Source organism: Gossypium hirsutum, chromosome D13, assembly GCF_007990345.1.
Source record: "Gossypium hirsutum isolate 1008001.06 chromosome D13, Gossypium_hirsutum_v2.1, whole genome shotgun sequence".
NCBI lineage: Eukaryota > Viridiplantae > Streptophyta > Magnoliopsida > Malvales > Malvaceae > Gossypium > Gossypium hirsutum.
In genome coordinates this window covers 37,439,407-37,457,602 of record NC_053449.1, presented here as the reverse complement: position 1 = coordinate 37,457,602, position 18,196 = coordinate 37,439,407, and the positions used below count along the sequence as shown (strand labels likewise).

Here is an 18,196-nt window from a genome sequence, read left to right as displayed (position 1 = left end):
AATTGATTTAAAGGCTGCCCTATCGAGTTACCATTTGATAAATTCATGTTTATGTTTCTGAGATTAGTCGACATAGAGGATACTTGGTTTCCCAAAGATGTAAGTGCGTCTACTTCATGAACTCTAACTATTCTTCTCTCGATAGGTGCTTTAGTATTTGACCACTGATAATTGTTGTTGGAGATCCTTTCAAGAATTTCATATGCTTCATTGTAGGACTTAGCAAGAAGAGCTTCATTTGTATCTATCACCATTCTAGTATGAGCATTGAGACCGTTATAGAAAGTCATCATTTGAATGCAGTGAGGAATGCCATGATGGGGATACTTTCACAATAACTCTTTGAACCTCTCTCTTTCCTAATATAAAGATTCTTCATCAAGCTACTAAAAGGTGGTAATTTCATTGTGGAGCTTGGCATTCTTACTAGGAGGAAAGTACTTCATCAAGAAATGTTCAACCAACTTTTGCCATGTAGTTACGAAATTTGAAGGTAAAGAGTTCAACCATGCTCGTGCTCTATCTCTTAAAGAGTATGGAAACAATTTCAATCTCAAGGAATCTTTTGTAACTCCGGCCAATTTAAAGAGCCACTCACTTCCATGAATAGGCAAAGATGAAGGTGCGGATCTTCAGTAGGCATCCCATTAAACATACCCACAATTTGCAGCATTTGGAACATTACTGACTTTAGTTCGAATTGTGGAGCCTCAATCTCGGGTCTTACAATACCCGAATTTGAGCATTATTAACAAATGCTCCCCTTGAACTTGTTGTGGAGGATCCATTACTACAATTGTCCTTAAGATACTTATTCTCTTCTTCTTCTAAAATTATGCTTAATTTCAGGATCAAAAGGAAGTAGTTCAGGGTCGTGGTCATTGTTTATAAACAATTATAACCTGAATAATTATGAGAATTAATAAAGCAAGAACAAAAGAAGTTTAAACCAAATTGCAAGATAATTAATTTCACAAATAATGACTAAATCAGTCCTCGAAAATGGCGCAAAAAACTTATCACAAATTTTCTTATGATGTGCAAGTGTACACAATTGCTATCAAGTAATATAGTAGTAAATACTAGAGTTATCGTCTCCACATAGACTGATTTTAAAACATAAATTATAAAATTAACAAATGGCAACTTGAAAAGTAAATAAAAATCTGATTGAATGCAAAGAAATATGCAAAGAAATTTAAAAACAGTAACACAAATTAATAACAATGAATTGCAGAGCCAGAATAATTATTTCCCCCTAATATTCAACTACTAGTAGTGATGCTACAACAATGCTGCGGCATTATGACAGTTTATTAATCTGGAATCGACAGTTTATAGGCTTCTTTCAAAGTCACTATGTTCAATCCTTAAACTAATTTAAAATATGTCTATGCCAATTTAATGTCAAGAAACAATTGCAAACACCATTCCTACAAGATTATGCACGGTAACAATAAATGTCAATATCGTTACACATTTAAAATCAAAGAAATTAAACATGCACCATTCAAGTTTTACAGCCATTAATCACAACCTTTTCAGAATTAGCAATTAACTCAATTACCCACTGATGTTGATCAAGCAATTGCAAGTATTAAACATGAATAACACTTGAATGAATAAACCTCATATTGCAATAATCATCCTTAGTAAATTACCAATAATTCTATATTAGAGTCTCATAATTATTCTAGCTAACAAATGCTTAGCCCATAATCACAAAATTAAAAATGATTAATAAAAACTCAACCATGATTCAAAATAGCAAAAGAAAAGAAACAAAAGACAAAGAGAAAAGTGTAGAGATTTTAAGCCAAATAAAATGGTTCTCCTCAATTCATTCTTCTCTTTTTTCCTCTTCTTTTCTCTTTTTTTTTTCAACTTGCTTTCTTCTGAAAATTGATGATTTCTTTAAGCACCAGGAAACTTCCTCTCTATGTTCTAAAAGTATGGTATTTATATCCCCCAAAAGATTGTAGGCTAGGTCAACTCCCCTTTCTATTTTATTTTTGTCATCTTGGGAGTGTTTGAGCCTTTACATTTTCGCATAGCCCTATTCTTTCTTATTCTTAGTCATCATCAACACTTGATTAAGAGATGGTTTAAGCCCAAAAACTGATGTGGCGTTATTTATATGTGAAGTCTCCAATTTGTTCCCGTTAAGCTTGATGCTGAGGTTTTGCTACAACATTGGTGCTTCAGATGTTGAAATTTGATATCTTCTTTTCTCTACATTTCCAATGTTTTGTTAGCCACCTTTAGAAATAAAATTTCACATTTCTAGTGTTTAATTTGACAGAAATACATTATTAAAATAAGAGCTTGAAAGCTTAACTACTTAACATAAACATAATTAATAAAATTATAAAAACACTCTAAACCACTCTTATATTGATTGAAATATAAGCTTAAAAGTAATAAAATAACTCTATATCTTAAAGTTATGAAGATACATATGCTCTTACCGAATTCCAAGCTAGAATTCACTTGGTGTTGTTAAGTCTTCTCTATTTTAAAGAAAGAGAAGTCTTTAAGTTTTATAATCTTTAGTGAACGAAAGAAATGGGATAATATTATATAAATGGAAGATCAAGAACAGATGAGAGAATGACACCATGCTTAGTGATATTGAGTCTTTGATGCAGCACATGGTGATGATCAAAGCATCATACGAAGATAATTGAATTTAACGTGAAGTCAAATAGTAGGTAGAATTGGCCACCACCGGCCTTAACCTTCCTATCTCTTTAGCTTATTGGGTTTTCATTCTTATTGTCTTCTGTAAAATATAAAAAAAAACTATCAAAATTTGTCTACTAAAGCACAAATAAAGTAATAAAAGAACTTATATTTAAATCTTGTATTGACTTAAATTCTGAATTCATAACCTACATCTTTTTATTCTTATAAACAAAGGGTCAAAATTAAAGCTTGTTTGATAAATAATAAGGTATATATTAGGATTCTTTTTATTATTTTTTTAAAAAGATGTTTGTTTTATGTGAACTAAGGCCCTGGCCCAATTTAAAACCAAACCCACTAAATTAAAAGCAGACAATGTTTCATAGGAAGAAAAAAGGCCCATCATCAAACGAATTAATATTACAAAATTAGAAAAATGAAAAGAAACGAAATATCCTGATCTGGATGTGGAGACATGGAGGCATTTGAATCATTGTTTGTCTATTTGAGTAATTAAAGCCAAAAAAATCTAGTCTCAGAAAGAGGCCATAAAATAGGTGTCATATTTTAGTGCAATAAAATATAACATTGTTTAGTCTACTCTTAAACCCTCCACTCTCCCAAAGCTCTTGGGTTTTTGGCGGCTACCCCTTCTCCACGCCTTCCTTATTTTCTTTCCCCAACTTTCCTAGTGTTTACAAGTCTAGGGTTTTTCTTCTCCTTCTCTCTCTAAATCTTCACCCTTGATTTTGATCATGGCCAACTCTGATCGTATCCTTTCTAACTTTGCTCCCCTGGGCATGTTTTGTTTTCGTAGATTTCTGGATAACTATCCCTGTTTCTCTTTGTTTATTGCTTCTTAGTATTTTCCTTTTTAGTTTTAAGGATTTCCTTGTTTTGAGGAGGTATTTGATTTTTTGTATGAGTTTTAGTGGGGTTTATTCAAAAGTTTTGTCTTTTCCTATTGGTTTCTACTAGTTCTTTTTGGGGATTTAGATTTGGTTGATTCTTGAAGTCACGAATTTGAATGTATTTTATCTTTGGATCTTTGCTGTTGAGGTTTGTATGTAATTTTCTAGATGGGGCTTACTAGTTTTTACTAGAAAGGTCTTTTAGTTGGTTTATGCTTAGGTTTGAGGGATTTGGAAGCTTATGAATGATGTGTTTAATCTTTGATGATGCTATTTGTAGATTAATATACAATTATTGGATTGTTTATATGATATTGTTAGCTTAAAATCTGGATCTTTGTTGCTTTAAGTGACGTGCTCTTGATATATCTGAGAAGTTGTGAAGTCCAATTTTTAAATTCTCGGTTTTGTTCTTATCCTTTACATTTATAATCACAGAACTTGCAGATTCACTAGGGAAATTGTCTCTAGATTCACAAGCCGTGACTGCAAAAGTTCCCGATACCGTAAAGAAGGTAATGCCTATATTGTGAGATGCTTATTTCTTATCCTTGTTGATAAAAGTACTAGTTTTTATTTAGTTGGTTATTCATTTTTTTTATTCTGTGCAATTCAAGCCTCTTAATTGAAGTTGGTTTCTTGGTTACCTGTATACACTAGTTATTGTCCTCTTTGTGTGGGTAAAGATGTTTGCTGTTATCCTAAGTTACTCGGATTTGGATGTCAGCGTTCAATATGGGTATGTTTCTGGCAAGGGTGTGGTCAATTTTCTTTTAAGTTTTCCATGTATTTGGAGGATCTTTAGAATGTCATATCTCTATTTTCTGGTCTAGATTCGGCCATGGATACCTCAATTAAAATGAAGAGTTGGAGTAAAGTAAATCCTACTGCATGCCATTAACTCAAAGATTATAATGTTTGATAAGTGGTGATGAGAATAATTCATAATTCATTGAGAGATTAATGAATATATGTTGCAGTGATTATCAATGTATGATGGTTTGATTATAACATTTAGATGTTATGGAGTTTGTTTAACGTGACTAATTTTTTGTTGATTGATTAGGCCGAGTATCGTATTTGATAAGCTTAATGTTTATGGGCAGGATCTTTATGGTGATAATGGCTCGTACGTGTACCAGCAGACTTACGGTTATATGCCATATGGGGCGTATTCTATGCCCAGTTCACCTCTTCCTGCTATGGGACATGACGGTCAACTTCATGCTCTGCAAGAATACCACTATCCAAGTCCTTATTACCAGCCACTGCCTCAAACTAGTCAAGCCAATGTTTCTCAAGTTGAGGTTTCAACTTCTGGCGTAGGTGATCAAGCTTCCTTATCCATTGAAACAAATAAGGGAAATACAAGTACTATCACAAATGGTGGGGGCTTGAGTGGTAATAGCGGATCAGGTTCATTGAGATCAACTTTCAAAAGCTCCTCATTAAATCCGAATGCTTCCTACAAAAGAGGAGGCTTGGCAACAGGTAATCTATCCCTAGGCTTTAGCTATGATGGGATTCAGTCAACAATTCCATGGTTAGATATGTCGATGTCTTCTAATGGGCAATCAAAACATGCTGCACATGGTGGATTCTCCTCATATATGAACAACGCTTCATCGGGCAGGAATCAGAACCTTCACCATTTCCCTCATGTTATGGTATGTTCAAACTGCTTCATTACTTAGATCCGAATTCTAGTCTGGAGTCTGGACACATGCACTGCTTAAGTAGATTGTATATACTAGATATATAAAAGATTTTAGAGTCTCAATTATGTCATTGTCAATTGGCCTAATTGTTTGAGTGATCTGAATGCAGAATTTGCACAATGCAAGGCCATCATCAGGTGTGGCCCAAGCATATGGATACATGAACCACATGTACCCTAGCAACATGACCTATGATCACTATGGTAATGCCATTAGAGGTGGTTCTGGTTTTGGATCATATGGTTATGATGCCTGGAAGAAAGGACTAGGGTGGTATCCTGTTGGTAACAACATCAAATCTAAGGGTCGTGGTTATGGAAAAGAAAGTATGAATGGTTTAAATGAGCTGAACAAAGGACCTAGAGTGAAAGGATATAGGAGTCAGGATGGTGTCGAAGCTCCAACACTAGCTGTCAAAGAACCGAACCTTCCACTGACAGAGAGCGACAAGGAGAACAACGTTTCTCTTGTTCCAGATATCGAGCAATATAATAAAGAAGATTTTCCTGAGAGCTATTCAGATGCGAAGTTCTTTATCATTAAATCCTATAGTGAGGATGATGTCCACAAAAGTATCAAATACAATGTGTGGGCCAGTACATCTACTGGCAACAAGAAACTTGATGCAGCATTTCACGAGACCAAGGGGAAGCCTGATAGCTGTCCCGTGTTTTTATTGTTCTCGGTGAGTATGATTACCATTTATCCTCTGTTTTGATTTAGTCAGTACGTGATTTACTTGAATTTTTCTAAAGCTTGATTTGTTTCCAGGTTAATACCAGTGGACAATTTGTCGGATTAGCAGAGATGGTGGGCCCTGTTGATTTTAACAAAACTGTAGAATATTGGCAACAAGACAAGTGGACCGGTTGCTTCCCTGTGAAGTGGCACATCATTAAGGATGTGCCGAACACTTCATTGAGGCACATAACACTTGAGAACAATGAGAACAAGCCTGTTACTAATAGTAGGGACACCCAAGAGGTATTTTCTGTGTATATTTGTGTGCATATGATTTACCATATTACTCGGTTTCGGTATGAATGTCGGGTATGGGTATATACTCAAAATGGGTCAATTTTCTAAGTTATTTTATATATTCAGAGAATCATGCTCCCATGTCCATACCCTGATATGTGCCAGATACGGGTGTTAGGCACTGGTAGTTGAGGGCAGAGCAGCATAGGTTATATATTTCTCCTTTTCGTGATTCTTTTCGTCCTTCTTATTGTGAAATGGTCTGTGGCTGCTATAGGTAAATTTTGAGCAGGGGGTTCAAATTCTCAAAATATTTAAGGATCATTCCACTAAGACATGCATTCTCGACGATTTTGAATTCTACGAGGCTCGTCAAAAGATAATACAAGAAAAAAAGACTAAGCATCAGCTGTCACAAAAACAGGTATTTGTAACCCTTGGTTGAATCTTGTGCCGCTTTTAACTTGCTTTTTGTCCATTTTTGTTTGGCTTTGCATAAACTGCTGAAATATTAGTTACTTTATATTCTTCAGATCCAGGTTTCAAGTGGGGAGCCTAAAGATGTTGTAACTGATAACAAAAAAAGTGCAGCAATAGCAAATGAGACTTTGGAAAAATCCGTAGAGGCAGCTTTGATAGAAGAACCAACTGTTGCATCGAAAGGTGAGAATGGAAATATGAAACCCGTAGAAGAGAATGGATCGGTTGCTGCAACTGAAGACGACAACCCCGCAAAAGCAGTTAGTGTAGGGAATGCTTGCTAATTTGGCTTCTTAGATTATAGAATAGAATTGTAGTTTTGGGATGGTTATTATTAACAAGCTTAGCTAATTCATATCTACCGATCAGCCTTTACTCGTAGCAATTAAGCTTTGCATCGTGAGACAATCTCGATTGAGATTTTTTCATTTTGTTTGTGATTTTAATCTGTTTCCTTTGTTTCTATTAATGAGAAAGAGTTGAAGAAGAAGAAAGAAAGAAAAGGCAATGAGAAAGAAGCTAGTCCTGTTTGGTATTTGATTACGACAATTTGGAAGATCATGCTCATATGATTACTCTTAGAAGGTGGTCTGCTTGTGTTTTTGTACACGAATGATTTTCATGTATAAATTATGTGGTTATGTGACGGATGTAAAACCAATAATTTAGAGAATTGAACAAGTTAGGAGGGTGGGGCAGAATCTGACTGTTCAATATAAATATCATGTATTTCTTAAAATATAAAATACACAATTGTTTACTTAAAATCTCCGGTTTCAGATTAAAATAAAAGGAATCACGATATTCATGAGAGGCGAGGTCACCCTTAAAGCAGATGAGAATGGAGTGAATAAGCACATTCTAATTTATGCTAGAGAAGTATAAACCCAAGTCTCAACAATAACTAGTTTACTATCCTCGCTCGCAGATAAATTAAAAATAATTTATTTTTTAAAATACGTATAAGATTTTTTTATTAAATCAAATGACTAAGTATTGTATTTGGAATTAATTGTTTTAGGTCAAATTATGGTTAAAATCTTTATACTATGTTTAAATTTAGGATTTAGTATTTATAATTTAATTTGACATTATTTGGTTCCTCTACATAATATTATTAGTTAGTCGAATAGTTGATACCTTTAATTATTCTTGTTAAAATAGTGAGATTGATTTTTTTATTAAAATATATGTTTCAACTTATTATGTAGAAATATATTCTGTATGTGTTAGAATGGTGCTTTTAATAGAAGCTGACATCATCGGTTTTTATTTTTATTTTTTTGAAAGGTAAATTCATTAATTCATTTAATGAATGAAACTATACAATTCAAAAAGAAAAAAATAGCAAACACTCGTCGTAGATGGTGGACAAGCATCATTAACACAACAAAGGTTTTAGTCTCAACATCAATAGAACATTATAACACGTTGACAATTTACTTTGTTACAACTCAAGTACGACATACCTGGAGTGATTGCAAGCAATTAATATGATAATGAAATCAGCCTTGGATGGTCCAAAGCTATGAGCAAAAATCAACAAAAGAATCGAGCATTCACCAAATTAGAGAGGACAATAATAAAATCATCCCTAAAGTCACTTGTAAAACTAAAATTACATGCATAATCAAGACTAAAAAGCGTGCTACAAGAGTAGACAAAAACTTCTAAAATTGAAGACTTATTAAACAATGAAAAAACAAACAAAAAACATACAAAACTTAAGACAACACGGGTCCAAATCAACACGTGAAATAATTTATTATTCTGAAATATTCTCAAATCAGAAACAAATTAAGAAGTTGACGAAGAGCCACCCACTTTCCAAGAAAAACTATTGGTGGCCAGTGGAGTTTTAGCGAACAACGGGCATTGTCATCTGTTCGTCACAACTTGTGAAGACAACAAAATTACTCACATAATAGATCTGCAAACTTAAAAGAAAGAAGACGTGTATAGTGAATGAGAAGAAGAAAGAAAGAAAGGGTTGATAGGAGAGGAAAAAGGCGGGTGATAGCCAGCCCAGAGGCTGACACCGCTGCTAAGTAAAACTAAAGATAAGAAGCAAACGACTTGGAGAAAAAAAGAGAAAAGTTTTTAGGATTTTTTTCTTAATTGGCATCATCATTTTAATCGCAATGGTTAAGGATGCTAACTATTTGGACTAACTAATATCATTGTAAAAGCAGATGATCAAATTGTGTTAAATTAAAATATAAAGACTAAATCTAAATTTGAGCATAGTAGAGGGAGCAAAATTGCAAATTTATCATTATCTTATAATGATTGATAAAAGAGAAAAAAGAGATTTCATTATTTAGTCTAAATAATTAGTAACCTTCATGATTTTGGTAGGGGAAATATTTTTTAAACACTTATTCCAACTTAACATGCCCAAATAAATTTTTAGCATAATGTTTTTTTTAATCCACATAAAAAATTTGATAAAAATAATTAACAATATTAATTATTTGGACTAATTAATAATATTATAAAATATAAATTTAAATTATGTTTAAAATTAAAATATAAAAATTAAATCTCAAATTTAAAATAATAGAGAGATAAAAATGAAAATTGACAAAATTCCTATAATGTAAATAAAATAAAATAAAAAACCTAATGAGACTTTTGTGTTTTCTCTTTCTTTCCCTAGTCTCCTCTAGTTTCTTCCCTTTGAATAGCCGACCCACAGCCCAACCAGCCATAATAATCTTCACAATTCTAAACCTTTGGACATTCTTTTCATATATAGTTTATATAGACAACAGGATAACAGAAGATTTAGAAATTCAAAAATCATAAATTAAAAGCTGCTAACATCTATACCATAACTAAAAGTCGTCCCCTAAAGCATTATAATTGCAGAATTTTGAATAGTGTCTTATTTTGCAGCAGCTAAGTTGGAAAAGATAGAATTGGATGGGTAATTACGGCATTACACCTTAAATTTTTTAAGGGTAAACTACTTGGGTGATCAACTAACTTTTGGGTAGGAAAAAAACATATAGAGCCATTGTTTCTGGGCAACCCGGGGTGACAAAATTAACAGGTTGTGAAAACCATCGTTGTCGGGCAACCCAAGGTGGTAGTATGTATATATTAGCGTTATCGTTGTTGGACAACCCGAGGTGACAGATTTGCGTATCTGTTCTGAGTCCATGCCTGGTTAATAGAGTTATAAACATATGAATTTGATTAAATGATATGTGCAATGGTAAATGAAATTGAAATGCAATATGATAAATGAATTGAAAACGAGCCTTGGGGCCCGATTAAGTACGAAAGAGCTAATATGCTCAGGAATAGTTGAAATGCATATATGCAATCGAATATGTATATATATGTAAATGTTGATATTAGAAAATGAATAAGTATAATATATTTAATGACATTATGAATTGATTAGGTATCAAGTGAAATGAATGGTGATTAGAAAGTTTGTATGTATATTTGGTAAATTGATATGTCAAATGATATTTTACATGTCTATAACGTGTTATAAGTTGTATCAATTTGTATAAGTATGAGTTCTGAATTGTGATTAGATTAAATACATGCATATGCCTATAATTTTATATTGTTTTGGTTTGAATCATGGAAATACCACTGAGCGTATTTGCTCAGTGTACGGTTTGTTTTCTATATGCACAGGTATAGAGGACACCTGATACTATAAGCTATTGATCTAGAATCCTGGAAGCAATCCCCGTCTCAACAAAGTTTGTATAAGTTTTGTTTTGGTGGAAAGTATGGCATGTACCTAGGTTGAGTCAATTTTGGTATAATATTATTGATCTACCGTAATTTAATATGGCAAATTAGGCTTTCCTAGTACACTTGAGGAGCTTGTTTTCAAGCATATCAGTGTCTTTTCTATAGTTTTTCGTAGTTCTTATGTTTTAATTTCATAATTTTTAATGCCTCATTTTTACTTTTTTTGAGACCCAAATTGGCCAATAGTGCCATTAGAGGACCTGACATGTGGTTGAGTGTCATAGGGACGCGTTGGAGGCCAGAATCGAGTGAGAACATTACAAAAGGAGAAGGTATCATGATATCCTACCCTTGACATTGCGATACCTCCAACAGGCCTCAAAGATGAAGACCACCTACAGTTGTATCGCGATATCCATTTTGGGTATCGCGATACCCATTTGCTAAGTAGCACCCCCAAGTTCAAGACTATTGACAATATCGCGATATCTATTCCAAGGGTATCGTAATATCCATATCGTTAGGGGACAAAAAATAACACAAATGATAGTCTTTGTCCAATCGAAGCACCAATCATTGAAGGCCCATTCAAGGGTATTTTGGGCAACACAATAGGGTCAGAATAGTTGTTTAAATCAACCAAAATTTGTCTGAGAGAGAGAAAAAGGCCACATTAGCTTAGTTTTAGCCTTATTTTCGCTAGGTTTTCTCTTATTTTTTCTACACTTTTTTAGGGTTTATGTAATAGCCCATTTTTCAGTAGTGTTGAAAATAGTAGTTTTGGGACCACAAATTCGATGAGTAAGTTTGTAAATATTATTATTTAATATTTACGAGTCAAATATGATTTTTAAAAAGGTTTTTGATTTGATAATTTATGTTATATAAGCGATTTATTAAGTTCTAGTGGTTTAACCCTAAGGTCAAGTGGTTTTAGAAAATGAGGTATCGGGACCTTGCTTCTATAAATCGAGATGTAAATATTTTTATAAATATTTACAGAGTGTCATTAAGGTGGTATTATTGAAAATTTTTAACATTTCGATAGTTAATATATTAAAAAAGACTAAATTATAAAAAGTGCAAAATATGCTAAATATAACATTTAAGTGATGAAATAGCTTAATTAATAAATGAGGAAGGACTTAAGTAATAATTATTCCCTAATTAGTATAGGGGACGACAATTTAATAGAAAATGATAAAATAATGTGTTTTGGGTGGCAATTTTGTAAATTAATGAAAGTTTAAACTAAATTAAAGAATGAAATACATAATTACTTTCATTTTTCTTTTTCAATGGCCGAAAGCCATAGCCAAGGAGGTGAAGCTTTGGTTTTGGGTGTTTTCTTTGCATGATCAAGATCGAGTGGAAAATCAAGGAGAATGGAAAATTACCAAATAGCTCTTGTACTTTGACATTTCTGCGATTTGGCTAGGTAATTTCGTACGGTTAAAACTTATTATTTATATATATAGGTGATTGGTATTACATGATATAATATATATATGTTCCATTATTGGAAATGAATCATTATTTGAGTTATAATATTAAATTTGATGCTTGGTTTAAATTGAACGTGAGATAGAGTACATTCGTGTTTTGGTGTATTACAGGAGTTTGGAGTGGAGATGTTATTGGAGGGAGATATTTGTATATTACCCAAGTAAACCGAGCTTTAGCATTTGTTGCAAAATCTCGTGTTATACTATTTTTTTGGCTTGATTGGAATGGAACAGCTCTTATGAGCTTCTGTTCAGCTCTTACGAGCTTCTGTTGGCGTGTTTTAGGTGGACCAACTCTTATGAGCTTCTGTTTGGCGTATTTCGGTTGGATCAGCTCTTATGAACTTCTGTTGGCATGTTTCGGGTGGACCAGCTCTTATGAGCTTCTGTTTGGTGTATTTCGGTTGGATCAGCTCTTATGAGCTTCTGTCTGGTGTGTTCGGTCTAGTGATGATGTACTCTTATCCGTAAGTCGTTCTTCGAATGGAAAATCTTGGTAAGGTAATCTATTTAATGAATTTGAAAGATTTTTTATTGATTGAATATTGATCTGAACATAAATAAATTCATCAGTGGAGATTGTGGATGATGCTTAGGTTTGTGCTAAGCTTATGGCTGTATTATATCATGTTTAATATTAATGATATACATTGAAATGGTAAGTGCCCAAATGGAAATGTGCTTTTGTTCATGAAAAGGTGATAAGATTCAAAAGGTGTATTTTTTTAATAAATGGTTTATCATGTGATTGACCTTAAGTGAGTTATATTCATAAATACACTAACTTGTGTATTGATGATGGAGATTAGGCTTACGTCAAGCTTGAGATTATGATTGATGTTTATGCTTATGTCTGGTATTATACAAATGAAACGGATAAGAAAAGATAAGTTCATTATTGAAATGTGATATGATGAAAAAGGGATAGATGAATTGAATGATGTATTTATATATGAGAAATTATGTATGTTATGGATGAACTTACCTATGATGTGAATAACTATATTAACTAGTGAATTGATGTTGTTATTTAAGTTTATGCTTAGTAAATGAAATATAAAGCAAGTAAAGGAAGTAATTCATATTTTTATGAAAAAGTTAATGATGGTGTATAATGATTTATAAAATCCTATGATGTTAGGAATTAAAAATATATATGATGTGATAAACTTACTCATTTATGAGTTGATGGTTATGTAGTTGATAAATAGCGAGGCATTGGTATAGGTTTATATTTAATCTATTAAGTTCATTGTTGAAATAGAATGTTATGTTTAAAGTTTATACAAGCTTACTAAGCATTCATTACTTACATAGTTGTTTTCCTTTACTTACAGATTATTGGAAGCTTGGTCGGATTGGAAGCTTGTCGGAGATCTATCACACTATCCAGCAATTATATCGATAGATTTGATATCTTAATCAATGTTATAATGGCCTATATCAGTGAATTGTGTTGGATGAGGTGTTGTTATGTTTGGCTTGTAAATGTGGTATTTTGGTTGGTGTGCTTTTGGCATTTGATGTCTTGATCGTTGGTGTTTTTATCGCTAAATTGATATATGAATTGAATGGTTTACTATTTCGTTTGTTCGTTAATGCTTCATAACCCTGTTTCGGTGACGAATATGGGTTAGGGGTGTTACAGTTTATATTTTCTGTTCTTCTTTCTTAGTTTTAGAGTTTATTTTATTTCACTTTCTTCTTGTTCTTAGTGTTCTTGTAGTTAGTTAAGTTACTTATCACTATATCTTAGGTTTATTTACACTTTCAATCCCCGTACCTTGGTTGTAATGACATTTTTAGCTTTAGTTTAATGTATTTCAGTTTTCTTTACTTTAAATCTGTTAAAGTTTGTTCCTTTTATGTTTCTTACTTTAGATTTTCTTGTTGAATGCTTCTCTTTACGTGTATTTTAAGTTTTCTTGTATAAAAATCCAAGCTTTTACCTTTTTCTTAAGCTTTTCTTTAATGGCTTCCATGCTTTTCATTTCCATGTTCATTAGCTTTATTTTCAACTTGAGTAACTAAACCTTTAAAGGGGGTTGGTTGATGGAGAAGTGATGAGCTTATTTTTAAATAAGGGATCAAATAGTAATAAATTGGACTAATTTGAATGAACCTAAAAACTTAGGATTTACGACCTTAAGGGAATATCTAGGCAAGTGAGATCGAGAGGAGATCTTGTTGGGCACCAATTCATTAGTCCCAAGTTAACTGGTGAGATCAAGAGATAATCCAAATTAATTTGTCTAACTTGTTAAAATTGAGACCGAGAGGTAAAATAGAACCATTTTGGGAGTTTACGTGATCTGAATCCCTAATTTGAGGATTACTAAACCACTTCAAGCTCAACCAACCACCGTTTGTTATTTAATTTTTAATTTCGTAATTTCGTAAGTTTACAATTTAGTCCTTTTATGGTTTGTCGTAATATAATTTTTTGTGATTAGTTGGTTAGACTCTTTATTTCACGCACGTTATTTAGAAATTGTTCAATCCACGATTCTCTTGGGTTTGATCATTGGAATACTCTAGTGTTCCATTGTAACACTACAAATACTACAACTCATCTGTCACACTTGCAGTAAGCCACAATAATTATATTTGTTTTAGTGAACGTTGATTTCTTCTTTCCGTCATTCGCGAGGGCGATGCAATGAGGGCGGTCAATTATAGTTATATGCACCTTTGAATTATAACTTGTTGTATGAAATTGGTCAATTGGATGAAATGAGTAAATAGATTTCAAATAAGTTTTAAAATGGTATGAAAAGTTGCAATTGTCAATGGCTTGGTAAATAGATATGTATGTTTGAGGTTCTAAATGAAATGTTTTAGTTAGATAACTTAAAGATGTAATGACATTTGTACATTATTGAAAAAGGTGTTCTAATTCTAGAATTGAGGTTTGAAGATTTCAAATGTGGCCTGAAATTATGTATTGAATGTGTATTGAGATTGAATGGGAATTCCAAGTTGTTGTTATTTAACATTTAGTAGAAACAGGATGTCACGTCACGACGTCAGGTGTTTGTAGTTGCAATGAGATTAGGCCACCATGCTACGACGTGATGTCGAGCATGGGTCATTGAGACAAGACATTGACAGTTTGTTGCGTTGCGACGTCAACTTAAATTTGTAGAAACATTGCAGTTTAGTCCTAATTCAATCTTGGGTTTGCATTAGAGCTTTTGTAAGCTCGTTCAAGACCTGAAAACAGTTTTATATTGTATTCTATGCATGTATTGACTAGAATTAATACATTTAATGGTGTAATTTTTTTAGTTTGATTATAGTTGATTCGGTAACAAATATGACACATTATAGCTCGGGATTGGCGATCGAGTTGGGTATGGGGTGTTACAAAGTCGTGGAAAGCCAACAAAGTGGCTAATGTGTTGAGTAAAAAAGTAGAGTTTGCAGCAATCAGCCAGCTAGATAGCTCTCTATTAGAGCACAATAGAAAGGGATTGTCCTATGATCCCACCACCAAAGCATTGATAGAACTTGCTAGAGAAGGGAAAACAAGGCAATTTTGGCTCGAGGGAGATTTTTTGTACATTCAGGGGCATTGTCTTTATGTGCCTCAATATGGGAAATTGAGCAAAGAAGTCATGAAATAGTGCCATGACTCGAGATGGGCTAACCATCCAGAAATGCACCATAAGTTGACTCTTTTGGAGGACCATTATTATTGGTCTCACATGGTAATGATGTTGAAACCTATGTGAAGACTTGTCTAGTGTGCCAATAAGACAAGGTAGAGTTAAGAACTCCAGCCGATTTATTACAACCTTTTCCCATTCCGGAATGCCCATGAAAGAGTGTATCTATGGATTTTATTATTGGTTTGCCTAAACCTTTATTCTAGCAATCAAGGGGTGCCCTACTGAGGAGACAACTCGTTTGTTCCTTAAACATATGGTGAAATATTGGGCAGTGCCACAGTCTATTGTTAGTATTGAGATGGGTGGTTTACGGGATAGTTTCGGACAGGGTTGTTCAAGTTGATGGTTAGAATTGAACTTTTAGATAAATTTTAAACTCTAGATTGTAGACACTCAGACAAATAGGTAATCCTTGAACTTGTTTTTGAAAATTTTAGATATACTTTAGATTTTAAATTTTTTATAATTCACCATAAATACCTAAGGTAGATGTGATAGGGGTAAGCCGCGTAGGGCTGACCTACTGAGCCTCCCACTATTCAAGATGAAAACCCAATTCCCGAGGAGGAATAAATAAAAAATTCAATTGCCAATGGTGGCAGAGGTTGAGAATGGAAATGATGTAGTGTCACAAGCAATGCTGAGGGAACCGTGAACCTATTACTGGGAGGCTCTGATCGAATGGGGCTAAAATATTCAAGGGTGTTGTTGGAACGTTCCCTACTGTGGCTGAGTACTGAATGGAGTCTATAAAGAGGATTCTAGAGGATTTATATTGTACTCCAAAACAAAAATTGAAGGTTATTGTGTCCTTGTTAAGGGATGAGGCCTATCGCTGGTGTCAGTCTATTGTGAGGGGTACACAGGCAGAACGTTTCACCAAGGGATATTTTTAGGAGGCCTTTCAGAAGAAGTATATGGGCACTAGGTATGTGGAGTCTCGCAAAGTCGATTTCATCGAGTTGAAGTAGAGAGATAGGACTATGGTAGAGTATGAGGTTGAATTTCTAATGCTCAACTGCTATGCTTAGGGTATGTTTCCATTGAGAAAATATAAATGCGTGAGGTTAAAAAATGGACTTTGTTTTGACCTCAAAATACATGTTGCTCCACACTAAGAAAGGGTGTTTGAGACCCTGGTGGAGAAAACCAATATTGTGGAGGAAATCAAGTAGGTGGAACTCAAGAATAAGGTCCTATTTAAGAGAGATTTTGGTTCCACTGGCTCGAATACTCATCCCACAAAATGGGCCAAAAAAGGTAGACCACAACAAGGGTTTCTATAGCTAATTTTGGGGGTAAGAATTCCAACTGTCGTATTGTGGTAAGTGCCATCTGGGCAAGTGTTAGAGGAAATTGGGAGTTTGTCTGAAATTTGGATTGACTGAGCACTTTATGAATGATTGTCCTCGTCAAGTCGAGTAGATGCAAGCTCCGACTCAAAATCAGGCCCAAAATTAGAGAGAGGGCCAGTTACATCTAAGGGGCTGAATACAAAATAAGGTCACTAATAATGTCGTGATTGGAAATTAGGGTGCAAACTGAACTAAGGCTAGGCAGTCTGCACTTGTTTATGCTGTTAGAGGTCGTGAGGATAGAAATACGTTCGATATCATGACAAGTACTTTTACCATCCATTTTGTTCCATATTTTGCCTTGATCGATATAGGATCTACCATTCTTATGTCTCTTGTGATATGTTCGATAAATTGGGTATTGGGGTATAAAAAACCAGCAGTGATGTTACCATAGTTAGCCCTTTAGGAAAATCAATTGTTGTAAATAAGATCTATAAGAGATGTCTATTAGAGGTTCAAGGTGTAATGTTTTCGGTAGATCTTATGGAATTAGCTCTTGGTGAGTTTGATTTAATTCTAGGAATGAATTGGTTGGTAGAGCACCAAGTTAGTTTGGACTGTGCCTCTAGAAGAGTGACTTTGAAAATGGCTGAGGGTAGTGAAATTGTTATGGTTGGGAAGTGACGAAACTATTTATCTAATGTTGTAACACCCCGAACCCGAAACCGACACCGGAGTCGAACACGAGGTGTTAACTGACTTTAACCCCTTACAAAATTTATTTTCCAGACACTGCCCAATCTGTGTACTAGTCGTTTTAAAAATCATATCTTGAGTTTCGTAACTCAAAAATCAGTTTTGTAATTTTTCCCCGAAACTAGACTCATGTGCCCATCTATGTATTTTTTTCTAGAATTTTTGGTCGGGCCAATTAGTACAGTTTATTAGTCAAAGTCTCCCAAGTTGCAGGGATCGACTACACTGACCTTTGCCCATTACGACTTGGATTTCTCCCTACACGGGGCTTCAATACTGATGCCGTTTGTTTATATGAAAACTAGACTCAGAGAGAAATCTGTACATATATGGTACGACCCCTAATTATCTCTGGTTAATTTGTAATGAATTTCCAAAGTCGGAGCAGGGAATCCAGAAACCGTTCTGGCCCTGTCCCACTATAATCTGATTATCTCATAATATACTGCCCATATGATCTTTTCGTTACTTCCT

General features: G+C 33.8%; 1 protein-coding gene and 1 non-coding gene across 2 annotated transcripts; both read left to right on the top strand.

The window, feature by feature from the left end:
• The first annotated feature begins 309 nt into the window (after positions 1-309).
• Positions 310-416, top strand: LOC121225876 (small nucleolar RNA R71). Its single transcript, XR_005923780.1, has one exon. It is a non-coding gene; the product is annotated as a small nucleolar RNA R71 (small nucleolar RNA).
• A 2,722-nt stretch (positions 417-3,138) lies between these two features.
• LOC107919314 (YTH domain-containing protein ECT3) lies at positions 3,139-7,418 on the top strand. The gene is made up of 7 exons (XM_041109739.1): positions 3,139-3,456; positions 4,035-4,111; positions 4,703-5,263; positions 5,424-5,999; positions 6,086-6,298; positions 6,570-6,716; positions 6,826-7,418. The coding sequence occupies exons 1-7, from the start codon at positions 3,441-3,443 to the stop codon at positions 7,054-7,056; spliced, it is 1,821 nt and encodes a 606-aa protein (XP_040965673.1). The 5' UTR covers positions 3,139-3,440; the 3' UTR covers positions 7,057-7,418.
• Positions 7,419-18,196: the final 10,778 nt, after the last annotated feature.